The 27,863-nt window shown below is 40.1% G+C and overlaps 1 protein-coding gene across 3 annotated transcripts in view; it reads left to right on the top strand.

Moving 5' to 3' along the window:
* Nucleotides 1–27,863, top strand: part of CCDC148 (coiled-coil domain containing 148) — a 130,084-nt gene that overhangs the window by 18,804 nt on the left and 83,417 nt on the right. For 2 of the 3 annotated variants that reach the window (XM_029071515.2, XM_007671139.3), the window contains exons 2-3: nt 15,569–15,631; nt 17,208–17,329. In XM_029071515.2, coding sequence (XP_028927348.1) covers nt 15,580–15,631; nt 17,208–17,329 — 174 coding nt within the window. In that variant the 5' untranslated portion in view covers nt 15,569–15,579. Of the gene's footprint in view, nt 1–4,891; nt 5,150–15,568; nt 15,632–17,207; nt 17,330–27,863 lie in introns of all 3 variants that reach the window. The other variant, XM_029071514.2, reaches the window with a different exon arrangement.

Here is a 27,863-nt window from a genome sequence, read left to right as displayed (position 1 = left end):
AGTCAATGAGAAATCTAGATGTTTAAGTGTGATGAGAATGAGGACCGGAATTCAGATCTAGAATTAATCTCATAGTAGCCCTTTGCACTGGCCAAATCTGCCCAGCCCCCAGATCAAGAAGATCTAACAGGTGGGGGGCTGAGTCACCTCAGCAAAAAGTCAATTTTAGTTGGGTTGAAGCTAAACTCAGTCTTCGCCTCCTATGGCTCCCTCATGGGATTAGAGCTCCTGAAATGCCTCCAATAGAAGAGCCCTAATTCCATCTCATCATTTCTTCAACCCACAAATTTACTTTGCCCCAATTTCTGCCATTGTTACAAAATTGAGAGGTGTCAAAGTAGAGCCTTCTTATGTTACAAAATCAAATCCCATATCCTGTGTTGCTTTGCTTGTGAGCTGCTACAGCAGAATGAAAATGTTGTAAGGGAAATGTTTTATTTCAAATGATAATTGTCTTTCAATAGAGCACTGCTTTAATTGTTACAGTTTTAAAGCAGAACTCTGGTGGCTCTAAAAATTCTAGAAGTATTTCAAAAGAAGTTCAGCAGAAAACCAGCCTTTCAAATGAGGGGAACATAACTATCTAAAGGGAAAGAGTGGAGAAGCAAAGTAGAAGCTGGTCAAAAGAATGATTCTATTTACAAGTTGGAACAACTTATTCATTGTAATAATATTCACAGAGGTATTTGTTAAGCACTTACTCTGTGCCAAGCACTGTACTAAATGCTGGGGTAGCTACAAGATAATCAGGTCAGACAGAATCCCTGTCCCAGTGGTGCTCACAGTCCAAATAGGAGGGAAAATAGGTTTTTAGTCCCTATTTTTCATATGAAGAAACTGAGACACAAAGTTAAATGACTTGCCCAGGGTCACACAACAGACAAGTGTTGGAGCCTGTATGAGAATCCAGGCTGTCTAACTCCTAGGCCCGTGCTCTTTCCACTAGGCTATAATGCTTCCCACTAAGTAGAGAAATCATAAATCATGTAGTTCCAGGTAGAGATTGCTCAATCATCAAGCGTACTTATTGAGGGCTTACTAGGTGCAAGGCACTGTACTAAGCATTTGGGAGAGTACTATACGGTTGGTAGGTACGATCCCTGTGTGAACCCTTCTAGTTGAGAATCACGTGGGTCACCGTAAAATATACACTGGGAAGTGTATTGAGTTGAAGGTCTAAAATTCCCTCATAAGCAGTAAGCCCACTGAGGAATATACTGGGAGTCAGAAGATCTTTGCTCTCAGCTCATTCATCTTTCTGTGTGTCTTTGATAGTGTTTTAGTCTCTTTGTACCTTAGTTTCTGTACTTCCAAATGCAGTGAATAATAGTTGTCTCTCTCACCCCAGAGTCCTGTGTGCTAATGAATTAGTATCTCTAAGGTGCTCTGATGTTCTCAAATTAAATTAGTAATATAAAAACAAAGCACTATCATTTTGTTTCCTGGAAACTACCTCACTTTGCGATCATGTCTAGTTAACGTAAGTAATGGTTGCACTATTGTATTGCAATCATCCTAAAAATCAAGAGGAGCAAATCATATTTCTGCTCTGAGAGATGGGAAAATTGTAAGCATTGAGAAGCTGTGTGGCATAGTGGATAGAGCACAGAACTGGGAGTCAGAAACATCTTGGTTCTAATCCTGGCTCTACCACTTGTCTGCCGTGTGACCTTGGACAAGTCACTTACCTTCTCTGTGTTTCAGTTAACTCATCTGTAAAATGGGAATTAAGACCATGAACCCCATGTAGCCAACTTCATTAGCTTGTGTCTATCCCAGTCCTTAGTACAATGCCTGGACTATAGTAAGCGCTTAACAAATGCCATAAAACAAAACAAGTAAACTGCCACAAGATATCAGTTGTGAAAACATAAGAGAATTGAAAATGCAACCATGATATTTGGAAAGCTTGAATTTGTAATTATTTTCCCTAGCTCCTAATCACTTACAAGTCTTCTGCCAACTTCCTATAATTTTCTCCATTTAAAACTTGTCAATCAATGGTTTTTATTGAGTGTTTACTCTATGCAGAGTACTATACTAAGTGCTTGAGAGAGTACAGTACACCAGAGTTGGTAGACATATTCCCTATTTACAAGGAACTTACAGTCTAGAGCGGAGACAGACAAAATAAATCGTGAATGTATATGTAAATGCTGTGGGGCTGAGGTTGAGGTGAATATCAAATGTTTAAAGAGTACTCTGAACTGTGTAGTTTAGCAGTTGCAGTGTAGCCAACAGTCCCGCCTCTGAAAAACTGCCCCATCTCATTCAATCGATTGTATTTATTGAGTGTCTACTATTTTGAAGAGCACTGTATTAAGCACACTCCTTTAGCAGTCTTCTTTTTTACTGTTACTCCTGAGGGAGCCAGTGGTTTTGCTGAAAATCAACATGTTTTTCTTCTCCTCTCATTGAAGTCTTTTTAACATTCTTTCTGTCTTGGCATAGCAAAGCCGCCAAATGGAGTGTGATTTAAAATTTTAAAATAAGACTTTTTTAACCAGATATAGTTTTTTTTTTATTCTGGCATTTAAGAGAGATAGTAATAATATTCCCTAGTAATTATCTTGGAAAAATGTCTAAAGAATCTTGTAAATATCTTCATCAGATTTCATTGAGATCTAATGATATACCAAATGTTCCTTTATACTTCAAATTCTACCATTTTTATTCAGTCTCAAATCAGCTGATGAGCTATTTCTCAACATTAATTGTGAAAGCATATTTTAGAGTTGTGCTTAATTGAAGTTGACATCCCTAACCCTGCCTAGTAACAGACACTTCTAAATTTTAACAACGATCCCCATCCTGATTTTAGGTTTTCATATTCAAAAGAAACAGTAATGTAGTTGACACTATTAATCTAAATAAACAGTAATATGTTTCAGATTGTTTTGTGAAATAATGCAGCATAAAAGGCACTCCTCTTACAGTGTTAAATAAGCAACAACCCTCTTAAAAATGATCAAAATCTAAATTCAGAATTGTACTTGTCTTTTATACTCTTCAAAGTAAAGAGGAAAAAGTCCTTAAAAATCGCTTTAACACAGATAAGTGCGAAATTCAATACTACTTATGTAGTTATTGAAATTTTAAAAAAGCAAACAAACCTGCAAGTTGATTGAGATAGAGGTTGAGGAAGTTGATATTCTCAATCACTTTTGATTTTCCTCTTGTTATTTGCAAAGGTGAAACTGGCAATAGGTTTACATTTTTTAAAGTGATGGAATCACTGCTGCTCATTAACACAGTGGGAATTCCTTTATCGTCATTGACTCACAATTGTGTGTTTTATCAAAGAGCTCACTGGAAGGAAAACACCTATGTTCACACTGGAATCAGTCCATCAGTGGTATTTCTTGAGTGCTTACTGTGTGCAGAGCACTGCTCTAAGTGCTTTGGAGAGTCCACTATTGTTGGTAGATATAATCCCTTCCCTGAAGGGGAACAGGAAAAAAAGTTGTATGAAAGTTTCTCATGAAGAATCCACCATTTGGTCCCAGTGTTTTAGAATAATACCTTTCATCCTCTGCACAGTGTGAATCAATTTGTTTGCTGCTCTGTGATTTAGATGAATAAAGAGACATAATGCTGTTGCTAAGTAGACAATCTGTCCCGTCCCCCCCACCCCCCCCCCCCCACACACATACACATGCAGCGACCAGTTAATGGAAATTTGAAAACTAAAGTGTTGCTTCAACATACTTCATGCTTCAAAACTGTTGAACTATTTTCTACATTGTTCTCGAGGGCATACGTAACTCTCTCCAAGGAGACAACTAAGAGATATGCTCACGTTGTGCATGCATTCATTTCTCAGAGCTAAATTCTTCAACTGGTATCTGTCACTTTGCCCCAAACTCTTGGCTTTTTTCAAAGACTACGGGTTGAGGAAAAGAGACCTGCCCAGTTGAGGCTGCATTCTGTAAAAACACCACTGGGTTACTGTGGGAGTCAGTAACCTTTAGAATAAATCCTATATTGTAGGAAATGACCAAAATGTTTCCCAGTGCAAGATATCCTTGCAAGGAAAACTTGTTGATACATAGTCAATGGCAGAGTGGGTTTTCCAATGTATTTCCATTTTCCAATGTACCATATATAGCAAACAAGTCCCCAGATCTCACTCGATGTCTGTTCTTTGTGTAATGATTTGGCCTGGGAGGCTAAAAAGAAAGAGGGTGGTGGACACCAGGCTATGCCAGTATACCAATAGCATCAACCGGGCTCTGACTGTGTGCAGAGCGCTCTCTCGAGCGCTTGGAAGACCAAGGAGCTGACATATGGTACACCCAGTACTTCCAAAACATAAGGGCTGTGTTCTTACAAAACGTCACACTGTGGGTAACTGATGCGGTAGTTAGTTTTCACCCATCCCAGCAACGCAAGGATGCACATGAGCCATTTTTCTCCGTGACACGGGTTCACGTAGTCTGACTACATCAAAGAATGTTGTTAATTCGTTAAGTGTTTTAGCCAAAATGCACAGGGTCAACTAGCATTATGGGTTCTGGCTAGAATTTTCTGCCAGTAATTAAATCTTTTCCTAGTCTATACCAGTAAAGAACTGTGACTTCAAATTTTTCCATCTTTAAAAAAGCCAATATTTTGACATAGAAACCAATTCAGTCAGCTTCAACAATGACCTAATTCTGTAACTATTGCAGTCCTTTTCATTTTAAAATAAAAATTAAGGTCACGATTGGTTTACAAAGTTTAGCCCCCAAAAGTCATTTTTAAGAAATACTGGGCTTTTGGTTTAGGGCTGATCTGACCTAAGTGATGCTCAAGGTCATTCAACTCCTGAGATTTTCTGCTAAACACCTTGTTTAAAAGCAGTAGTGAATAACTGATCCAGCCTTATACATTTTATCCTTCTGTTTTAAAGATGCAAAAAGAACCAGGAAATTGATATTGGAACATTCTTTCAGTCTGCCAGGAAATTGTTCCAACTCAAGATATTACAAGCATCGTTTGAAGTTCTTTAGAGAATCATATGGAACATGCTATATGATTATGACTAGACTTGGAAGTGTGAAGACATTGCAAACAATTATGAAGAATTTTTCAGAAAGAGCAGAGAACCATGAACTAAGAAGACACCTTCAGGGAGTCTGAAGTTATGAATTAAGCTGCACCTGGGAGGGTAAGCGTATTATAGGCAGGAAACATTTCTGGTAATTGTGTTGTACTCTCTCAAGTGCTTAGTACAGTGTTCTGCACACTGTAAGCACTCAAATGCCACTGATTGATTAATTTAACCAACTATGTTTATCAGCTATTGAATCCTGTCTTACAGCCAGAACATTATTCATTGTTGAAAATCTAGAGAAACAAGTAGAAAACCAAATTATGTCTTTTGGGAGGCTGATAGAATGTGGTAACAAGACTGCACCATGTTCCTGGCCAAAATGAAAGCCTCTCAAGCAATATAGAGAAGCAGCATGGCCTAGAGGATAGAGCATGGGCTTGGGAGTCAGAAGGACCTGGGTTCTAATCCTCGCTTTGCCACTTGTCTGCTATCTGACCTCCAGCAAATTACTTAACTTCTCTGTGCCTCAGTTACCTCATTTGTAAAATGGAAGTTAAGACTGTGAGCCCTGTGAGGGACAGGGACTGTATCAAACCAGATTAATCTGTATCTACCCTACTGTTTAGTTCAGTGCCTGGCACGTAGTAAGCATTTAACAAATACCGTATAACTTTCTGGTTGGCTGCCAATGCTTGGATCTCGTTCAATTGCCATAGTCAACCTCCCAAGCAACTGTATCACTAGCATGAATTGATACCATAAGCTTGTTGTGGGCAGGAAACATGTCTGCTAACTCTTTCATATTGTACTCTCCCAAGAACTTGGTACAGTGCTTTGCACATAGCAAGCACGCAATAAATATCATCGATAAGGCAAGATCATGAAGTATATAATTCCTTCCATGAAGCCTATAGTGTGAATACCCGCAATATTTTTTAAGTACCTGTGTTCAGAGCAGAGGCATAAGTTGATAGCAGAGCCCAAAGTATCAGAACAAAGCATAGCAAAACCTGACTTTCCTAAATAGAACTTGAGAATAGATGGAAGAATTCCCAAGCAACTGATGTTTGAGCTAAAATAGGGGATCTCTAGCAAGGGGGTAAGTGGCATTTTAACATTAAAGTGAAGCATAAACTCAAATGATATAGCAGAGATGCTGAAAGATAAGGGTGACTGGTTGGTTATCCTGGCATATGGCAAATTGAGATCGGAAGGAATTTAGAGTAAAGTCTTGTGGATGATATTGACAAGAGGCAGAACTGAAAACACAGCCAACAATCACAAACAGCTAATGAAGTAGCCTAGAAAATTATACTTTTTTTAAAAAAATGGTATTTGTTCAGCACTTACTATGTGCCAGGCATTGTACTAAGCACTATGGTAGATAGAAGTGAATCAGGTTGGACACAGTCCCTGTCCCACATAGGGCTCAGAGTTTTCATCCCCAATTTAAAGGTGAAGTAACTGAGGCCCAGAGACATGTATGACAAGCCCAAGGTCACACAGCAGACAAGTGGCATAGCCGGTCCCCAGGTCCTTCTGACTTCCCAGCCCATGCTCTAGCCACCAGGCCATGCTGCTTCTCTACGTACTGACATGTACATGGGCAGAAAGAACTACCACCCTCGACTGAATACTTTCAGCCAGACCTCACCATTGTAGTTCAAACATGAATAATAATAACAATAATAATAGTTGTGGTATTTTGTTTAAGCATTTACTTAACCTTGCAAGTATTGTGCTAAGCGCTGGGGTAAATACAATACAATCTCTCCCTGACTCCTGTGGGAAGAGAGAACAGGTATTTAACCCCCAGTTAACAGATGGGGAAATTGAAGCATCAAGAAGTTTAGGACTTACCTAAGGTCAAACATAAGCATGCGACAGAGCTGGGGTTAGAACTCAGTCTCCTGACTATCAGTCCTGTGCTCTTTCAGTAGACCACACCACTTCAAGACAGTATATCTACTGCCTTCAACACGATCTGTGCTTAATCATAGACTGAGCTCTGCTCTTCACCTGGCCTGGCTCCAGTCCTTCAAACAAACAAGTCTCAACCAGCACTTTGGGAATATACTCCCCAACAAGAGTGGCCTCCTTTGGTGACCCTTCCATTTTAACACTTCCATTACTTTGGAAAGAATCCACCCAATGTTATGTGCATAAAAACCCCCTTAATATGCTGTCACCCTTGGCATGCACCATCTGGTACTGTAGCTTTTGAACAGATCTCTGTTTTCAATAAAATTTGACCTTGCTATGTCACCACAAGTTCTTGGCAGGAGACCAACCCACAGTACAGTACAATTATTCTCTCATTCGCTATTGCCTGCAATTGCTGTCTTCTCAGACAGCTCTACGTCACTTAATTGCATTCCCACCTTCTTCTTAATGTGAGTTATGGCTGGTAATGCCCATAACCCTGCTCTCAGACCAGTTGCTGGCCCTACTGAATGGTTTTGAAATATTCCTGCTGTGACAATGGGAAAATGAAAGCTGAAATCTCTAAGTTCAAGGCAAAGCCGGTGGGTTTGAGTCATCAAAGCATTTTAATGGCAAGTGAAAAGAAAAATGGAAATTCTGATGGTATTTTATGACATTTTATCAGAGGAGATGGAACTAGAAGGAAGGACTGAACAAGGTGAAGAAGGGTGTCATATGTCCTCCGTGTGTGTGTGTATGTGGTTGTTTATGATCATTGAGATTTTAATTTTTGTCACTATTTTTTTATTGCATATAAACATTTACTATGTGCCAGGCATTGTACTAGCATTGGGATAGATACAAGCTAATCAAGTTGGACTTAGTCCTTGTCACACATGGGGCTCACTATTCTAATGCCCAGTTTGCAAATGAGAAACTGAGGCACAGAGAAGTTAAATGGTGTGCCCAAGATCACACAGCAGACAAGGGGTAGAGTCAGGATTAGAACCCAGCACTTTGGGAACTGATGACTTCCAGGCCAATGCTCTATCAACTAGGCCACACTGCTTCTCATGTTCCTTCATGAGTAATGAAATTTGTGAATTTTTTTAACCTTTTTTTACAGCCAGTTTCTTTTTACACATGGACTTCTGGGCTGTCTAAAGTCATGCATGCAGTACTCTACCTTCTGATTTGTGGATGCAATAATGCACCCCCTGAAGGAGACAGGGAGAAAGAAGTTCATTTTCTGGGTCCACGATATATGAACTGGTTTGAGAAGAGAATTCATCTGTGGCTTTTGGCAATGAAGTCCTTTGGGTTGCTTAGGCAGGCGGGGAAGCTGACATTCAGGAAGCAGATGTGGCATCTGTTGCTTCATTTTCAGCGAAGTATTTTAGTGTTAGGGTCACCAGCCCCACCCTTGGGCATCTCCACAAATGGTATGTGTCACCAGAGTGTTCTGAAATTCACACTGGGGCATAAAACTGCTGTGGAAGAGCTTGTGGTCAAACCCAGGGCAAATAATAGACCCTTCTCCCTACTGTGGAGTTGTGTATTAAGGGGCCAATGTGTCTCTTCCACTCACCCACACTTTCTTACCAAAGAGAGTCTTTAGTAGACTACTTTAGGGTAGGAGAGTTTACATCATCTCTCCTCTCCTGTCCCTTCTCCAAGGGCTGGCCTAGGCGGATAGTGGCTTTGACACAGCTCCAGGTGGAGAGTGACTTTGGCTCAGCACCAGAGGAGATTTATGTTTTTTCTTCTTCCTGTAGTCTGGTTTTTAGGACTGCTGCCCATCTGGCAATATCACACTCCATGGACCCTCACCATTTCCTCCTTCAAATGGGTGCTCGTGCTCCCAAGAAATCACAGAAGTCCTTTTATACCTCTGATGATATGGCAGGTGTATAATCTGTCTTTATTTATTCAGTCATATTTGAGTGCTTACTGTGTGAAGAGCAATGTACTAAGCACTTGAGAGAGTATAGTAGAACAATAAACAGACACATTCCCTGCCCAAAATGAGGTTATGGTCTAGAACAGGGAGATAAATGTAAATATAAATAAATTACAGATATGCATATTCATTGCTAATTTGCATGGCAGTTTTGCATTAGGCAAAGTTGCCACACTGAATCGAATGGATACTGGGGAGATAGTGGAGAGTTTACTTTACAGCCCACTTCCTGGTTGCGCTCTCATCACTGTCAGTTTTCTTCTGAGGTTGGAGAATGAGAGGCATCACCCTGGCCTAGCAGTACCTTTCACCATGGCCTTCGTATCTCTTAACTCCTTATTTCCACCAGACGCAGCTCTATTACCTTAGCCAAGAAAGCAAATTTTTCTGTAGGTCGACTTCAGTTTCATGCAAAACAAATGGTAGCAATTCCTAAGGACTACTTATGGAACTTTATCTAAAAATCTATAGAAAGGAAGCGGAGTATGAAGATAGCAATTTCCTAAAGAAAAGTGTTAGTTGAAAGTTTTCAGTTTTGAAATGGAAGTTCTTTAAAGGGCAGAATTTGTCCTTAGATGTGTTTCCTTCTCTGTTTCTCATCATGTCCCCAGAGGATCTTTAGGTTACTTAATATACATTTCAATTACATGCTTGATGAGTATGTTAAGGGGAAGGCAAAAATTGCTACTAAAACAGGGAAAGATACTTTTTCTTCCAAAAAGACAACTGTTAAGTGAAAATCTTCTAAAATATTGGTAAAAACATCAATTTTTAAAATAATATTTAATAGTTTGGAATTTTATTATTATATCAGACTACTTAAAATATTGTAGGATCCCTAGGTCTTGAAGCCTTTCAGTTCCCTTTCCTGCTGCTTTCCCCCATATTAAACATAACAGGTGCTCACAGAATACAACATACTATATTTTCATGATGTGAACTAAAAGATCCCTTTTCTCCTTGAAAGTGAAGAGGGAATTTCATTTCATTACCCAAGTTTTAGCTAGGACTCTTGAATTAATACTTGATTAAAATACAGAGTTTTTCCCAATCACTTTTGATCAGGATTGTAATTTCGTTGTTGAAGCTGATGCCTGTAAATATTCATGGGATTCAGGTCCTTCTGACTCCCAGGCCCCTGCTTTAACCACTAGGTCGTGCAAACTTCTCAGCTGGCCTTCAGCTCCTGTCCACCTTCTTTAGGCTTCAGTCTCCTCACCTCCTGTTACTGTCATTGGTTTACTTCAAATCTTGCACTCTTCTCAGTTTTTCTCTCTCACTCTCGGGAATGATCAACCAAAACTAGGTCCTGGAACTGGAGTGTCTCGCTAGGCCTCATATATAGCGGATGATGCAAATGATGTCATATGTTGAGTGATGAAGTGATGCCATCGTATATCTTTACACCTCCCTAGCTTTACCCTTCCTGTCAGTTGCATTTATTTAGTGCTTACTCTGTCCAGAGCACTGTACTAAGCGCTTGGGAGAGAACAAACACATTCCCTGCCCACACAATCCCTCCTCCTTTTCATTATCCCTAAACATTTTGTTCCTCTCTACTCCTATATTACAGGTCTTGGCAAAAAGCCAGGACTGTGGTGCCTGCTCGTATGAGTTGGGGCTGAGGAAGTGTATCAACAAGTGCTAATGATTTCCCATTAGGATTCATTGATATCCCACTGTCAAGCCTAAGGGTGATAAAGCTAGAGCTATGGAAGAGGAGGAGGCTGTCAGTGCTTATGATCATGCATGAACAGTGAGGAGGCTTGAAATCAGCCAGCCAGCTGCCCCACCACCCCAAGCTAGACCAGGCCCAGTTCTATGAGAATACGGGGGAAAGTGAAGGAAAGATAGAAAACTCAAAAGGCAGTGGTTTCGCTGAGCCCCAACTGTTTTGGGGGCTCTGGCTCAGGCTTCTCTGGCAACCACTGCTCCTCTGCTTATACCCACTACTTTTCTTCCCTGACAGATTTTACAGGGACCAGGGGGCATTGGGCTGTGGATGTGGGGGAGGGAAGACAAAGGGGATTCCACAGGGATACCTTGTCCGCTGGTTCGGAACAATTCAGGCTCCTCTTTTGGTCAGGGGACACCTAAGTGGGGGCTGAGTCTCTTAAAGAGCAAAATCTAATGTAGCCAACCACACCAGGACTCAGCAAACTCTAGACCGTCACAGGCAGCCTCGTCCTAGACTGCTGCTTTTTTCTCAACTGGGAGGATGTGAGCTGGCAAGGGCAGAGCTACAGCCTTGACTGGAGGACAGACCTTAAAATAATAATAATTGTGGTATTTGTTAAGTGCTCACTATGTGTCTGACACTGTACTAAGTGCTGGGTTGGATACAAGCAAATCATGTTGGACACAGTCCCTGTCCCACTTGGGGCTCATAGTCTCAATCCCTATTTTACAGATGAGGTAACTGAGACAAAGAGAAGTGAAATGACTTGGCCAAGCCCACATGCCAGATAAGTAGTGGAGCTGGGATAAGGACCCATGACCTTCTGACCTCCAAGCCCATGTTCCATCCACTATGCCATGCTGCTTCTCCAGTGCAAGTGTGTAGTCTCACGAAGCCACCGCTACCCCTCCCCACTCCCTTGACCCTCACCTGTCTTTAATCAGCCTCCTTCTCCTTTACAAAGTGGAGAAATTTTAAAAAGCTGCTGCACATGGACAGCACCAAATGAGGATAAGCTTCCTGATCTCTCTCTCAGACTCTGCCTTCTAGATATGTAGAAATGGTCAATTTTTGGCTCCATCTGCATTATGCCCCAAATGACAGCCATAACTGGAAGAGTCACAAGGTGCACAGTTGATTCTCGGGAAGTGGGGGATTTAGGGGGCTGAGGTCCCTTTTAATCTTGAAATTAAAATCCAATGGCTGTGGTAATCCAGCCCTAGCCATTGGTCCTATTCTCCCTTCTGTAGCCCAATTTTTTTCATGGATCAAGTTGTACATGTTGCTTCTTCTAAGACCATTCATAAATTGTGGGATTTTTCAGCTTAGGGGTAAAACAGTCCTTTTCTCCTTCAATGTGTTAAAAGAGATTTCATGAGTGCAGCCTGGTAGATGGAAGAATACAAAGCTAAGAACTGCACAAAGCCTGTCTGGCTGTATAAATAGCTGCCTGCTATTTTTGCTCATCTCTAGAGGAGTGGTGATTGTTCATGTGCCTAGAATGGCTGAGTGAAATCATATTTTTAAAAAAAGTTTTAGACTCTGTAGCAAAACTGTAATCATTAATTTTTATATTAAAGTGTTTCCCCACCCTCAGTTTAAAGGCATCAAAATATATTTATAAAAATGTGTTTCTTGAAACTTATGTGACCATAAAACTTAACATTAAAAAAATTTCCCCCTCTAAGTAATTGAAACTAAGATGCTTGCATTTGAATAATGGTCATTAATGATTTTTAAAATATCATCTAATATGATAGAATTATATCTATAGCAGAATCCTGTTAAAATATTTAACTTTAACACTTTCCATTTAAGTAGCACTTTAGCTTTAAGTAGAAAAGCCTTTCCACTGCCAACTAGATAGTTTCTGTAAAATTCTCAGTAGCAAATGAAAAGCAGGATTAGTATCAGACAACTTTTTATTAAGTTGTCTTCGAAAGTTGGATTGATCCTGGTAGCACTAAAACTATGCCAGTTATAGTAATAATACCATACAATTTTATATCCCCAATATCCACTCACATCTGAAATCTTCAAAGGACATTGTAAAGATTTATTCCTGTATATTCCTGTAAGACAGTTATTAGTTTACCTGTTTTTATAGGTGGAAATTTTTTTTAAAGATATTTAAGTGCTTACTCTGTGCCAGGCACTGTATTAAGTCCTGGGGTAGATAATATTTATTCGTATTGATGTCTGTTTATGTATATTGATGTCAGTTTCCCTCCCTCTAGACTGTAAGCTCATTTTGGGCAGGTATTGTCACTCTTTATTGTTGTATTGTACTGTCTCAAGAGCTTAGTACAATGCTCTGCACACAGTAAGCACTTAATAAATACAACTGAATGAATTGAATGAATGAATGAATACAAACTAATCAGGTTGGATACAGTCCACATCCCATATGAAACTCACAGTTTTAAACCCCATTTTACTGATGAGGTAACTGAAACACAGAGAAGTGAAGTGACTTGTCCATGGTCATACAGCAGACAAGTAGCTGAAATGAAATTAGAACCCAGGTCCTTCTAACCCCCAGTCCCATTCTGTATCCACTAAACCATACTGATTTCCCAGTAGTGTGTTTTGAAAAACACAGGTTGAGAAGATTTTCCATGGCCATCTAGTCAGTCTGTGATAAACCTGGTTTACAGCTTTTGAGAACTTCTGACTTCAGCACAGAACTTCAATAAGTGTAATTTTAATTCCAAAAAGAATTTCATAGGGATGGTAATGTAGCAGTTAACATATATATATATATATATATATATATATATATATATATATGAATTTAGAATCCTCCAAGATCAAAGGTATTGTCTTACAAAGTTGCATTCAATGGTTGTAAAGTCTGGATTACTAGTCACAGTGCCATGGTAGAACTTGAAATCTGTTTTGAGGACATATCTCTTACTCAACTTTGGTATAGGGAAGATGTATGAACATAGGAAATCCTTAATCCACGTATTCAAATTATTCTTTTCCAGCAACACTCCCACATTGCTCGCTGTTCATTGCAGTCTCTTGCAGTGTCATCATGGAAGAGAAGGGTGACTCTGCTATCAGAAATCCACTAGTAATCCCCAAATCCTATCACGATCATAGTTTCAACCTCCTCCCGCAACAGGAGTTGCTTCAAGTAGCAAAAATGACTGCTTTGTTTTTTGCCTTCTGTTCCTCACCCCTCACTAAATAGTAGAGTCAAATGAATAGGGAACTATGAGAAACCAGGCAACAAGAGGGAAAAAGAGAAATCCTAAATGCCTGGTTTGTCTGCACAGCTAACTGAGGCAGTGAGTTCTTTGCCAAAGTAAATGTTCTGGGGATGGTTATCCTTTTTGGGACTTGCTGATTTGTTGGTTTTGTGCTATTATGAGCTCTGATTTTCAGCCTGTGATCTACTGGGCTTCATGCTGCAGACCATCAACTTATTTTAAAATTCCTGCCGTCTCCACATCTGACCATCTTTTCACCTATTTGGCTAGAATGCTAAAGTTATGGATATTTATCTTTTCATAATTTGGTGTGCCTCAATCCTTCAGCTGCTCTTTACTGTATAGCTTTGCCTGGATTCCTAAAATGATTCTGTTGAATCCTATCCATGTGTCAGGTGTGACTGACACACCCTTTGGTGTTGTGTGCATATATAGACAGTTCCTTGTTAGTACAGTGCTCTGCACAAAATAATCGTTCAATAAATACGACTGAATGAGTGTCACATTGACGCATTTGTCCCATATGGGGCATGTCTCTGTTTTTGAGCCGGCTACTTGGTTTTGGAGTTCCCTCCAACCTTTGGTTAAGAAGAGCAGCCCTTCTTCTATTTGTTGCAAGTTGTGCTAGTCTGCCTACCGCAAATCTCTCCCAACCGTCAACTGCTATATCTCCTTGTTTGTGTCTGTGCTTCAGGAGAATTAACTAACAACTGCTAACCAGCAATTTGGAATGGCCTTAGAGGAGGCTACCAAATACATTAAAGCTCTGAAAATGGGATCCAACGATGGCATTTATTGAGCACTTACTGCGTGCAGAGTGCTGTACTAAGTACTTGGAAGAGTTAAATTCCAAGTAGAGTTGGTAGACGCGATCATTGACTACAAGGAGCTTACATTCTAGAGGGGAAGTCAGACACTGAAATAAAATTACCAACAAGGGAAATGGCAGGGTATAAGGCGATTAAATGCTGCGGGGTTGAGGGTGCTTAAAGGGCCTAGATCCAGGATGATGATGATGATGATGGTTGGCAGTGCAGAAAGGAGAGCAAGTAGCAGAGATGAGGCTTAGTGTGTATGTGCTGGGAAAGCAGCGTCAAGCAGTGTAGCTTAGTGGAAAATGCACGGGCTTGGGAGTCAGAGGATGTGGGTTCTAATCCCGGCTCTGCCACTTGTCTGCTGTGTGACCTCAGTTACTTCAATTGTAAAATGGGAATTAAGGCTGTGAGCCCCATTTGCGACAACCTGATTAGCTCGTATCTATCCCAGCATTTAGAACAGTGCTGACACATGGAAAGCGCTTAACAAATACCATAGTCATCTTCAAAAACTGGGGCTTCAGAAAGGTTTGGAAGCATAGATATTAACTTCACATGGAGGTCCACTGTGCCATTATATGCCAGTGTGCCCATGAGTTTCAGCTTCCCCCATGTCTCCACCTCTGAATAAGGTTAAAAAGGCTCAAGCTCAGGTTTTTATGACCCTTTAATTTGTCAAAACCTTCCTGCCAATCACAGACCTCTTGCCCCACTCCTTCCCTTTAAAGCCCTGCCCTTCTTCATCCCAACACACCAAGTGAAACAATGGCTCCTAGGATTAGAAAAGTTAGTAAACGCTGATTTAGCTAGTGACAGACTGTCAGATAATCCATCCAGAGCTCTGCCTTTCAAAATCAAACGAATGTTTAATAAAAAAAATTGACACGCTTTCTAAATAGCATTTAATAATTTTCATCCTTCAATTATTTTTCTTGACAGATCTGGGAAACATGAGTAGAAGAAACCTGCCATTCATTACACCTCGTAAAACCAACCTCACTGGTACATTTTTATTCTGTGTTTTATATTCTGTTTTAATGATTTTGTAGTCACTGATGTAGTATTGAAACTGCATAAAACATGGGCATTAAATTTCAGAATTTTAGTACCCAAAATCTTTTCCATTATTTGTACACATTTGGGGGCTGCTGATTCTCTTGGAGAATATATTTATTTTAGCTGGACTCCTCAGCTATAAGAATCATATTTGCCCTGCTGTATTGAGAAAGTAATATCAATCAATTAATGGTATTTTTTGAACACATTTTATGCAGAGCACTGTGTAAACTCTTGGGAGAGTATAATACAAGGGAGTTGGAAGGCATGCTCCCTGCCTACAATGAGCTTACAGTCTACAGAATCATGTAATTAGCAGTTTGGGGGGGCTTTTTTGCCTAGGGAAACTTTAGTCCAAGTTTGCGAAACCCGGACTGCAAGGGAAGTTGCACTGCTTCAATCCAAATAATTAGACAAAGATATATTGGGGAAATTGGTTGCACTGATTGACCTTTAAAGGTGCTAAATGACAATATTTGTATCTTTCACATAGCTATCATATTTTTATCATCTCAAAAATACTAGCATCTTTGTGGGAAAATATTCTATACTTCAGTTTGTAACTCATATCTTAAATGTTTTTATTAGCTTTACCTTAAAAGGTTTTTTCCTTGTATTTTTCAGCTTCCACTGTTACTTGTTATAACTTTCAGAATTTGATTTTCACTGACATCTTAGGCAATAGCATTATCTAATTCCTGTACTCCTTTTATACATTTTGCCCCTAAAGATATGGATAATGTGTTCTGTGTCAATTACATTTTCTAATGATTAAAAATTAGCAGATGCATCAAATTCAACCCTAATTTAATTTAAAATGGAAACATTTAGAGATGTAAATGAAATTATACCCATGTATTTACTGACATTTTCAGTAAATATTTACTGACATTAACTTGTTTTCAGTCACAGACACCGTTATACATAAGTCACTCAGAAAAGCCTGTCTGGCTGTCTTCAAAACCACTAGTTTTCAACTGAATAATTTACTTTTTAACACTAAAAATTCTCAAATTGCAAGAAGGATTCACACAAGAATGGTTTAACAAAGGATAAAAGGAAGGAAAATAATTAAGAAATATTTATGGTATTTTGTCCATGTTTATCAAATTACAAACATTTTTCTGTGATTAGTTGATTTTTCATATACAGCAATGCTTAAGTAATATTTCCAGGCCTAACAGAAATCACAACAAGAGCTTGGAAGTGCATTTTGTATTTTGGCACTAGAATTTGCAGAAATTCCATCAAAAGTAATCAAAATGGAATGATTCCCTAAAGGCACTTTTGCTGTTGATTGCCAATAGATTGCTTACATGAAAATGCTTGTAAAACATACTTTTTTTTTTACAATTATTATCTGCAAATGTTCAAATAGATAGGTCTTGTAACCATAAATTTCATGACTGGTATCTTCCTGAAAATATTTGAAAATACAGATATCATTGTAATTAAGCTTTCCATATAATACCATTTGTTGACAATTAAAAATCAATACTCTTATGTTTTGGTTGAAAAATAGATAATATTACAGTTCATGTGAAAAATGGCCTGAGCAATTCCAAATACAGACCAGTGGACTATCAGCAATTACATGCAGTTACTAACGCCAAAAAATTAGCATCTGCTGCTATACAGTTAAAGGTATGTTGAATTTCATTTTTTACAATTCTTTACAAATATCTAGTACTAAGACTGCTATGTAAGTTTTAGAGAATTAATTTTATTGAAAAAATAGTCTTGCACGCGGTGTTAAAACATGAGATTCCTGTCTATTTCTTGCATACTTTTCATGAATTGTTTTCAAACATTTTAAAATCCCCAGGGAGATGGATACTCTTTTATTAGAATAAATGACCTTGGGGACACATGATGTTGTGCCCTGAGGTGTCCCAGGCAACCTATGGCTACTGGAGTGGGTGTTGGATTCTGTGCATATGTCTTTAATTCTATTTATTTATACTGATAAATATAAATCAGTAGCTACTGATGCCTGTCTACTTGTTTTGTTGTCTGTCTCCCCCTTTCTAGACTGTGAACCCATTGTTGGGTAGGGATTGTCTCTGTTGCCAAATTGTACTTTCCAAGTGCTTAGTACAGTGCTCTGCACACAGTAAGCACTCAATAAATATGATTGAATGAATGATTGAATGCAGTGCCAGCTAACTTCATCCGACTGCCTGCAGCAAAGACTCTGGGAGACTTCCTGCCTTGTTAGGTAGCAAACACGGGCAGATCTCTGGGTAGGATGGGATAGGGTGGCACAGATGTGAAAAAAATGGGCTGAAGCCAAGGATGCCATCAGGGAGTAGGAAGCACAACAAGGATTTGAGAGCCTGCTGGGAGCAAAGGTCAGGTGGCAGAGCCATGCAGGGGTAACTCACTTGTGGAGCTCTGGAGGACCAAGGCCCTGAGCCCCAGAGAAAACAAGCCTGGGGTCTAGGCTGCTAGTCAAGGACGGATGATGGAGCAAATCTCTGACACAAATACTTTCGATGATGTTGGACCAGAGGTGATGGACAGCAGAGGCTGGAGCCAAGGCTTGGAATTGCCTGTTGGGGCTAAAGCTTCTTGAGTTTGATTGTTTTTAAAAGTGCAGACAAAGCATGAAGTGGGGCATGGAGGAGCCCTAACTTTATAATAAGATATCCATGAGGTAGTGGCTTTACCAATTGAAAAACTCTATTTGAAAGAAAATCAAATGGAGTTAAATGTAGAATATTGAAGTTATCTATTTTGTATTGTAAAACTAGTTTGGTCAAGCAGGGTATTCAGCCCTTTTCAATTTTCAATTCATAGTTGGAACTTCTAAGCTGCATTAGCTCATCCTTTGGTTATTCAGGCTTCAGGCCAGAAAAGAAAGCTATTTGAAAGAAAAGGCAGCATTGTGAGTGAGCAATCCCTTTATGGTATAGTGTCCTTGATTGCCAAAGGTATAATAACTTTTCAGAACATTTGTTGTTCATCATTTGGAAGGGCTCATTCAAGACTTTGTACAAAGTGTAAGCCTCATATCTATGGTATTTCACTTTTCAGATGCCTTTTTAGGTCATGTGGCAGTAAAGCCATTGTGCCAAAATCCCAAACAAAATATTTTCTGATATGCTACTTTATTACCGTGCCATGCTATAAAGACTTTGGCTTTCATGTCTCCTCCATTGTTTTAACACATATATAAAGATTCATATGATACATGATATAGTTGCTGACAGCCTAAAAATCAGTGAAACCAAAAGCCATATACTTCAGAGATCTTCACATAACCAAAGTTCTGGATATCTTGTGAAAATCAGGTTGAGGATAAAGGAATTTTGGGATTGTTTAGATGATTTGTACATTCCAAGCACTTAGTACAGTGCTCTGCACATAGTAAGTGCTCAATAAATACTATTGAATGAATGAACATAAACTGCATGAAATAAGGATAATTATAATAACCATGGTATTTAAGTGCATCTTATGTCCCTGGCACTGTACTAAACCCCTAAGTGGATATAAGATAATCACATTGGACACTGTCTCCGTCCCACATGGGACTCACAATCTAAGCAGCATTTGAGCGGCAATCTAAGACATTTAACCCCCATTTTACGAAGGAAAGACTGAGGCACAGACAAATTAAGTGACTAAAATATCACGGTCACACAGTGGCAGAGCTGGGATTAGAACCCATGTCCCCTGCCTTTTTTATTTTTAAATGATATTTGTTAAACGCTTACTATGTTCCAGGTACTGTATTAAATTCTAGGGTTATTATTATTATCAAATGTCATCAAGTCGTTTCCTATTCACAGTGACTCTATGGATATATTTTCTCCAGAACTTCCTGTCTTCTGCCATAATCTGTAACCTTGTTAATGGCTGTTAATCCCCATTTCACAGATGAGATAACTGAAGCACAGAGAAATTAAATGATTTGCCCAAGGTCACACAGCAGGTAAATGACAGAGCCAGGATTAAGACCCTGAGCCTCATGTGGGACAGGGACTGTGTCCAACTTGATTAGCTTTTATCTACCCCAGCACTTAGAACAGTGCTTTGCACAAAGTAAGCACTTATGAAATACCATTATTATATGTTATATAATAATTATATAATAATGATAATAAAAGAGACTGGGTCCATCCTACCTTGTATCTATCCAAGCACTTGCAGTCCTTGGCACATATTAAGCACTTAACAAATACCTCAATTATAATTTATTATTAGATTCATGTTATGCACTATTATTCCAGAAATCTGGCATAGTGGCTTATAAAATATTTGCTAGTGTACCAGAGAGTAAATTAATATGGATTTTCTCAAACTTGCTTCAACTTCAAAACTCCTGGATTTCTGTTCATGTGGATTTTGCATTAAAGAAAGTTTTTATTTCAAAACTCAAAAATTAAGGAAGCACATCAGGTTTAGAGAGCTGGCCTTTCTTTTAAATTTTATTACAAGAATATATTTGTAATAAAGTCAAACTGAGAGAATGAGTGAACTGATCAATAGCAAATCTCTCCAAAAAATAGCTCTCCCCTGGAGCAAAACCAAGAAATCATATAAATTAGAACATTAGGTCAAAATATCTCTTGAATTCTTCAGAAGAAAATAAATAAACTCAAATGCAATTTAAGATATCAGAAACCTTTTGATCCAGATCAGAATGAACTCATGAGTGATTTCAAATCAGCCACTTGAGGCCTCTATCTGGAGAGTAAGCAGTGAAACTAAATGGGTTTTGCAGATTTAAATTTTGATGCTGTATAGCATTTCGAGACCAGCTAATCTCAAACTATTGTACTTGCTGCTCTTGATGATGCTGTACTCTGTCTGATAATATGGATTTACCGTATTTTAAGTTGCAGTCAATTAGCCATGGCAAAGTTAGTTCAGCATCCTGATTCCTTAGGTGGATGGCCCATTTGCTAAACTAACTACTTGACTCTTTTCATGCCTTCCAGAAGGATTTTTCTATATTTATTTGGAGATGAGCCAGAGACATAAATAGATATGAATCCCTTTCAATTTGGTCAAAAGTTGAAGAGTATTCCAAGATCTTAGCCCCAAGTAGTGGCATGATCACCTCAGAGTTAACAGCAAGAGAAGCAGCATAGCCTAGTGGAAAGAGCACGGCCTGGAAATCAGAGGACATGGATGATAATCCCGGCTCTGCTGTTTATCTGCTCCCTGATCTTGGGCAAATCACTTAACTTCCCAGTGCCTCATCTTTAAAATGGGGATTAAGACTCTGAGCCTTGTGTGGTACAGGGGCCTTGACTAACCTGATTATTTTGTATCTACCACAGCGCTTAGTACAGTGCCTGGTGCATAGTAAGCACTTAACAAATGCCATCATAGAAAAAGGACAAGAAATAATAATAGTGGTATTTGTTAAATGCTTACTATGTGCCAAGCACTGTTCTAAGCGCTGGAATAGATATAAATTTATCAGGTTTTCCCATATAGGGCTTACAGTCTTAATCCCCATTTTACAGATGAGGTAACTGAGGCACAGAGAAGTTAAGTGATTTGCCCAAAGTCACACAGCTGACAAGTGGCAGATCCGGGATTAGAACCCACGTCCTCTGACTCACAAAGCCTGGGCTCTGCTAAGCCACGCTGCTTCTCAATGATGAGGTCTGGCCCCGAATGTTAATTTACCTATTGATGGCAGCCACTGCAGGGATCTCAGAGGAACCCTGTTCTGTGCTTCTGATAGGGAGAGAAAGATCACGTGGCTATCAGACTCCATTGAAGATTTTTTCCTCAGGAGATCAAAATCGGGTCTACTTTACTGTATAACCCCAAATGAGGATCAAAATCAGTCATCTTGCATGTAGTCCTATAAAAGGAAGGTATGGAAATAGAATCCAATTTCTCAGACTTGTGTAGGCCCCAGAGACCATGGCTGAACCAAATTCCCCAACCGACAAGATCAAAGTTAGGATTTAATTAGAACCACCAATTGGAAAAACTCACGATGGAAACTACTTAAGTCAAGGTTTGCAAGGTACTAGTTTAAACCATTGAGGTTTAACACCATCAGGACCAAGCTGAGAAATTGATGACCAGTAGTCAGATAGTGTGTGGTAGCCTAAGAGCCTTGCTTGGATAAAAGACTGGGAAATAGAGTTTAGTCTAAAATAGTCCTCCAAGTTGTGATATTGACCAAATTAACCCAGCCTAGTTTCCATTTTATCACAGATATAGGTAGAGATATATAAATTTAACACAAGAAGAGTTATTTTGGCTGGGTCTCAGAGCAGTGGGCTGACAGCATAACACCCAGGAAGCCCCTCTCCACCCTTTCCCTCAAGAGGACTTCGCTTGGCACCCAGGGGAGTGGACCTGCCCCACTATTGGCTGAAGGGCCAGTGTCTTTCCAGAATGTTCCCAGTGATGCTGGGTGGGGCTTGCCCCCCTGTCAGGCCTGTGACCATACTCTCTAGTAGAGACTACCTGATGTGGCTCTCACAATCAGAGCTGAGAGCCTGAAGAAAAGGATTGGATTTCCTGCCTTTTTAATACTAATAATAATAATAATGATAATAATTGTGGATTTAAGTGCTTCCTGTGTGCCAGGGACGAGGCTAAACTTTGGGGTGGATGCAAGCATATTGGATTGGAAACAATCCCTGTCCCATATAGGGCTCACAGTTTCAATCCCCATTTTACAGATGAGGTATTGGAGGCCCAGAGAAGTGAAGTGACTTGTCCAAGGTCACGCAGCAGACAAGTGGCAGAGATGGGATTAGAACCCACAACCCTCTGAATTCTAGGCCCATGCTGAAGCCACTACACTATGCTGCTCCTCTGCTTCTTTTTGGAGCAGATGCAAGTGCCAAAGGACTTGAAAAAGCAACCCAGTGAAAATGGCAGAGATTTCCATTCTTTCCTTTTGTGGAAGAGGAGGGAGGCATGGATCTGCTAAACAGCTTGGGCAACAAGAGCTGTTTCATCTAAATCCCAGGAATCCATAGGGGCAGCTATATAGGCTCACCTTGCTTCCATTCAAAGTGAAATCATGCTCAAATAAGGCTGGCTGGGGCTTCAAGCCAGGTACAGGATTGCTGTCTGGATCTTGTCTAGGGCTGGGTTGGGCCCAAGTTTTCTACCCATTCAGTGGGGCCCACAGCCAAATGAAGTCAGGGAAAAATCTGCCCAGCTTCCCCCCAGTGGATACTAACCCCAGTGTGCATAATCATAATTTGGACCTGAACCATCTTCTCTGATGCCCCCTTTTTTATTTTCTCTGCAGAATATGAAACCTCCCTTTAAATTGTTCAGTCAGTTGATTACATCAGTCTGTTGTACCTTTATTGGCTAATGAGATTAAAATCTCTCGCGCTCTGTAAATTGAATGTTCAAGGCCTTAATTTATAGATTTCAGATCCTCAGCTAGGATTTGTCAACGGAAAATCCAATAGTAATAATAATAATAATGATGATAAATAATGGTTAGTTAAGTCCTTACTATGTGTCAAGCACTGTTCTAAGCGCTGAGGTAGATACAGGTTAATCAGGTCAGACACAGTCTTTGCCCCACGTGGGGCTTGCAGTTGATGTAGGAGGGTGAACAGGTATCAAAATCCCAGTTTATAGATGAGGAAACTGAGGCATCGAAATTTAAGTGACCTGCCCAAGGTTGTAGAGCAGGAAATTGACAGAGCTGGGACAAGAACACAGGTACTTTGACTTCTGGGTCCTGCTCTTTCTACTTGGCCATGCTGCTCCTTACACACAGAATAACATCAATTTTACCCCTCCTTTTGGAGACAGCAGAAAGATTGGGGAAAGAAAGTGGATCAGAGACGGATTGGAGATAAGGCCAAGTTTCTCAAATTTGAGATCTCTCCCCACCCCCAGCCTCCTGCCATTTCTGTTCTCACAGGTCAAGCTCTCTAGTTACCTTTCTAAACATTGTTCCTTCTCTCTTCCACCATTCTCACTGTGCCCTGTCATTTGACCGGACCTTTAGTTTCTTTTAAATAATTTTTGTGTTTTCAAGGAAAAAGAATTTCCAAGAAGATTTTCGAAGTAGGTAGTTTGGATCCCAGGGTATTTCAAGCACTGTTTTGGAGACATCAGCTTGGCAGGTCTTCCATTGATTTCTATTTTTGGTATTACATTCCCAACTGACTATGCTTTCTTTTTTCTCTCTGTATGAATATATACTTATCTGTTTTTATTTAATTTTTTTTCACATTTGAAAACGCTGCTGCTGCTGCTGTTTCTTTCCATGTGAATGAATGTGACTGCCAAGTCCAGTAGGTGATCTGCAGACCTGTCCAGTTGAGACTTGCATAATCTATACACTGCTTTAGTTATCTTTGTAGAACATGTTATCATATGCTACTGTCACAGACTGACACCTCTGTTTAAAACAAACCAACTACCCTATATCTGGTTGCTACATGCTGGTTGATGGTCTGTTGATATTGCTTCTTAACTGGGAACAGTAGTGCCATAAGATTATCATTTTAAGGACTTTCTAATTGATTTTTCTTTATGCTCACTGTGAGCTCCTCTCCATTTCATTTGCTGTACCAGAACTGTTTGGGTATCCATCTTCTACCCATAGCCATCCCGAGCTCAATAATTTATGTTGTCAGTGATCATGTTTTGCCATGGGATGTTGTGTATGGAACAGAACAGAGATTTATTAATTTATATGAATGTCTATCTCCCTGTCTCTAGTCTCTAAGCTCTTTGTGGGCAGGGAATGTGTCTGTTTATTGTTGTACTGTACTCTCCCAAGCACTTTAGTACAGTGCTCTGCACACAGTAAACACTCAATAAATGCAAATGAATGAATGAGATAATTCTGAAACAAACTGCTTAAGAAACTTGTTGGGTCATCTGTGGCGGGATCAAGCCTCACTTGCTGTAGGGATTTTGATGATGGCCCTATCCTGTTTAACTGGAAGCTTCCAAGAATACCATAACTCCAGTTTAGATCTTCCTTTTTCTCTCTAAAAACATGGCTCCCTTTTATTAATAATAAATTATTCATTATTACTATAATAGTAATGGTGGCATTTAAGCACTTTCTGTGAGCCAAGCACTGTGCTAACTGCTGGGGTAAATACAAGATGATCAGGTCAGACAGTTCCTGTCCCTCATCAAGCTCACTCACAGTCTAAGGAAGGGGGAGAACAGATACTTAATACCCATTTTACAGCTGAGGAAACTGAGGCACAGAATTTATGTGTCAAGCCCCAAATCACATAGTCAAGTGGCAGAACTGGAATTAGAACGCAGGTCCTCTGTCTCTCAGAGCCGTGCTCTTTCCAGTAGGCCACAAGGCTCCCAAGAGCGAAATAGCCAGAACAAAACTAAAACTCATCCCTTTTTTGCTGCAGGGTTAATGAGAAATAGTTCTAGCATGGTGTTATCAACAAGAAATCATATTATTGGTTCTTTGTAACTTTCCCCTGAGCCTCCAGATGTTTTTTGTAAGACTGAGGAGTATGATATCAAGTCTTGGTGCTGTTTCTGGCTCTTCTAGGTGCTCTGCTGAGAGGATCATGTCATCCTTACTATTTTCCAGCTCAGATCCCAATTGAAGTTCCCACATTTCACATTTAACAGTGTTGGGAGCAACCAGTTTGAAAGATATTGTCCCTGGAGAGAAATCACCGAGATATTTCTTCAGGTGCTGCAGTGAGCTTCCTCATCTCATGGCTCCTTTTGGTACTCGATGAGAAAAATTCTTGTCACTCTACCACAACTTTCCTTGCAGGTGTTTTGATTCTCCATGAGCTTCCCAATAAAATGCACATAGCCGCACCCAGGTCCATCATTAAGGCGATGTCCTATTTCTTCAAATAGGACAGTTAAAGACGGTTTTTAATTGCAGGGCATTTAAAAATAAACTCTTGTGAGGAGATTTTGTTCTCTGTCTTTCAAAAATCAGCACTTGGTTTCTTTCAGAGCATTCATTTGCAATATGGGTGTGTGCTCCTACACTCCTAGTTAGCTTCTAAGAAAGTTGTTGAATAAAAATGATTTAGAACCTAACTATGGCACATGCTCTTCATCAAGACATAACTTTTTGCTGTAGAATAAACACACAGACAATGTTTTTCTTCATTTTAGCACTGAGGCTGAGAGCAAGAAAGAAGAATAATAGTGAATTTGCAAAACAGCAGATTGTTTAGAAGAGACTGGAAGCCCCAAATGAAAAATTGTTCTTTATTTTGACTTTTGCAATTTTCTTAATTGGGCATGCTCTCTGCCCATAGGCAGGAACATTGATTTTTTTTAACACTGTAACAACTGTCCATTGCTTCCACAAACTGATACTCATCCATTTTTACTCTTACTCTATTCAGTCCAAGCTATTTCAAATTTACAGTAATACCTATCTATGGCTACCCACCCTTTGAGGTGCCAGATATCATCAGTTGAAACAATCTAAATGCTCTTTAAAATGGGCATCAATAAAATATAGAAATCCTAGAATGCTTGCTTGAATTAGACTTCTCTGTAAATAAAACATAAACTTGGTATTTGATAAATGTGGTCTGCTTGTTCCTAAACTGATTATATTTCTGTATTGTATTGCATGACTACAATACCTCTGGCAACTCATCAAAAGCTACTAGAATCCAATTCTCTGACCTGTAGTCTGTAGAATAGAGTGCACTATATCCACAGAGGGAAGTCTATAAGAGTTTATGAAGGGGAGAGTCTGACCTCTATATTTTTTATTCTGCCCTCTATATTCTTTTCCCATGAACACTAGGATTATTCACAAAGCCCATTATGGCAGGCCACTATCCCCTTCCCCCAGCCCCAGGAATTCTGGTGAATGGCATTTTTTAGGCACGGGACTAGAGGTGACATTGTAGACTACTTTTCCAATATTGCTGACCTTGGCAGTTTTCCTGCATGTCTCTCTGGAGTAATAGGAAAAGCGTATTACCTGGATGATGCTAGGCCTAGGGAGCCATTGTGATATCTTCATTATGTACCAAGCACTGGAGTAGATATAAGAGAATCAGGTCAGACAGTTCCCATTCCACATGGGGCTCACAGTCTAACAAGGAGGGAGACTGTAAGCTCACTGTGGGTAGGGAAAGTGTTTGCAAACTCTGTTGTATTGTCCTCTTCCAAGTGCTTAGTACAATGCTCTGCGCATAATAAGTGCTCAACACATACCATTGATGATATCGAATCCTCATTTTGCTGATGAGGAAACTGTGGCACAGAGAAGTTGTGACTTGCCCAAAGTGACACAGATAGCAAGTGGAGGAGCCAGGTCTAGAACTCAGGTTGTCCAACTCTAAGGCCTGGGGTCATTCAATAGTATTTATTGAGCGCTTACTATGTGCAGAGCACTGTACTAAGCGCTTGGGATGAACAAGTCGGCAACAGATAGAGACAGTCCCTGCCGTTTGACGGGCTTACAGTCTAATCGGGGGAGACGGACAGACAAGAACAATGGCAATAAATAGAGTCAAGGGGAAGAACATCTCGAAAAACAATGGCAACTAAATAAAATCAAGGCGATGTACAATTCATTAACAAAATAAATGGGGTAACAAAAATATATACAGTTGAGCGGACGAGTACAGTGCTGTGGGTATGGGAAGGGAGAGGTGGAGGAGCAGAGGGAAAAGGGGAAAAAGAGGGTTAAGCTGCGGAGAGGTAAAGGGGGGATGGCAGAGGGAGTAGAGGGAGAAGAGGAGCTCAGTCTGGGAACGCCTCTTGGAGGAGGTGAGTTTTAAGTAGGGTTTTGAAGAGGGAAAGAGAATCAGTTTGGCGGAGGTGAGGAGGGAGGGCGTTCCAGGACCGCGGGAGGACGTGACCCAGGGGTCGACGGCGGGATAGGCGAGACCGAGGGACGGTGAGGAGGTGGGCGGCAGAGGAGCGGAGCGTGCGGGGTGGGCGGTAGAAAGAGAGAAGGGAGGAGAGGTAGGAAGGGGCAAGGTGATGGAGAGCCTTGAAGCCTAGAGTGAGGAGTTTTTGTTCGGAGCGGAGGTCGATAGGCAACCACTGGAGTTGTTTAAGAAGGGGAGTGACATGCCCAGATCGTTTCTGCAGGAAGATGAGACGAGCAGCGGAGTGAAGAATAGACTGGAGTGGGGCGAGAGAGGAGGGTGGGTTCTTTCCACTAGGGCACACTGGTTCCCCCTGAGAAGAAGCAGGAGTAAGTTGGACTCAGTAGACTTGGTGCTAGGGAGAGCAG

Source organism: Ornithorhynchus anatinus, chromosome 9, assembly GCF_004115215.2.
Source record: "Ornithorhynchus anatinus isolate Pmale09 chromosome 9, mOrnAna1.pri.v4, whole genome shotgun sequence".
In the NCBI taxonomy this organism is placed as follows: Eukaryota; Metazoa; Chordata; class Mammalia; order Monotremata; family Ornithorhynchidae; genus Ornithorhynchus; species Ornithorhynchus anatinus.
This window is presented reverse-complemented; position numbering and strand designations above follow the sequence as displayed.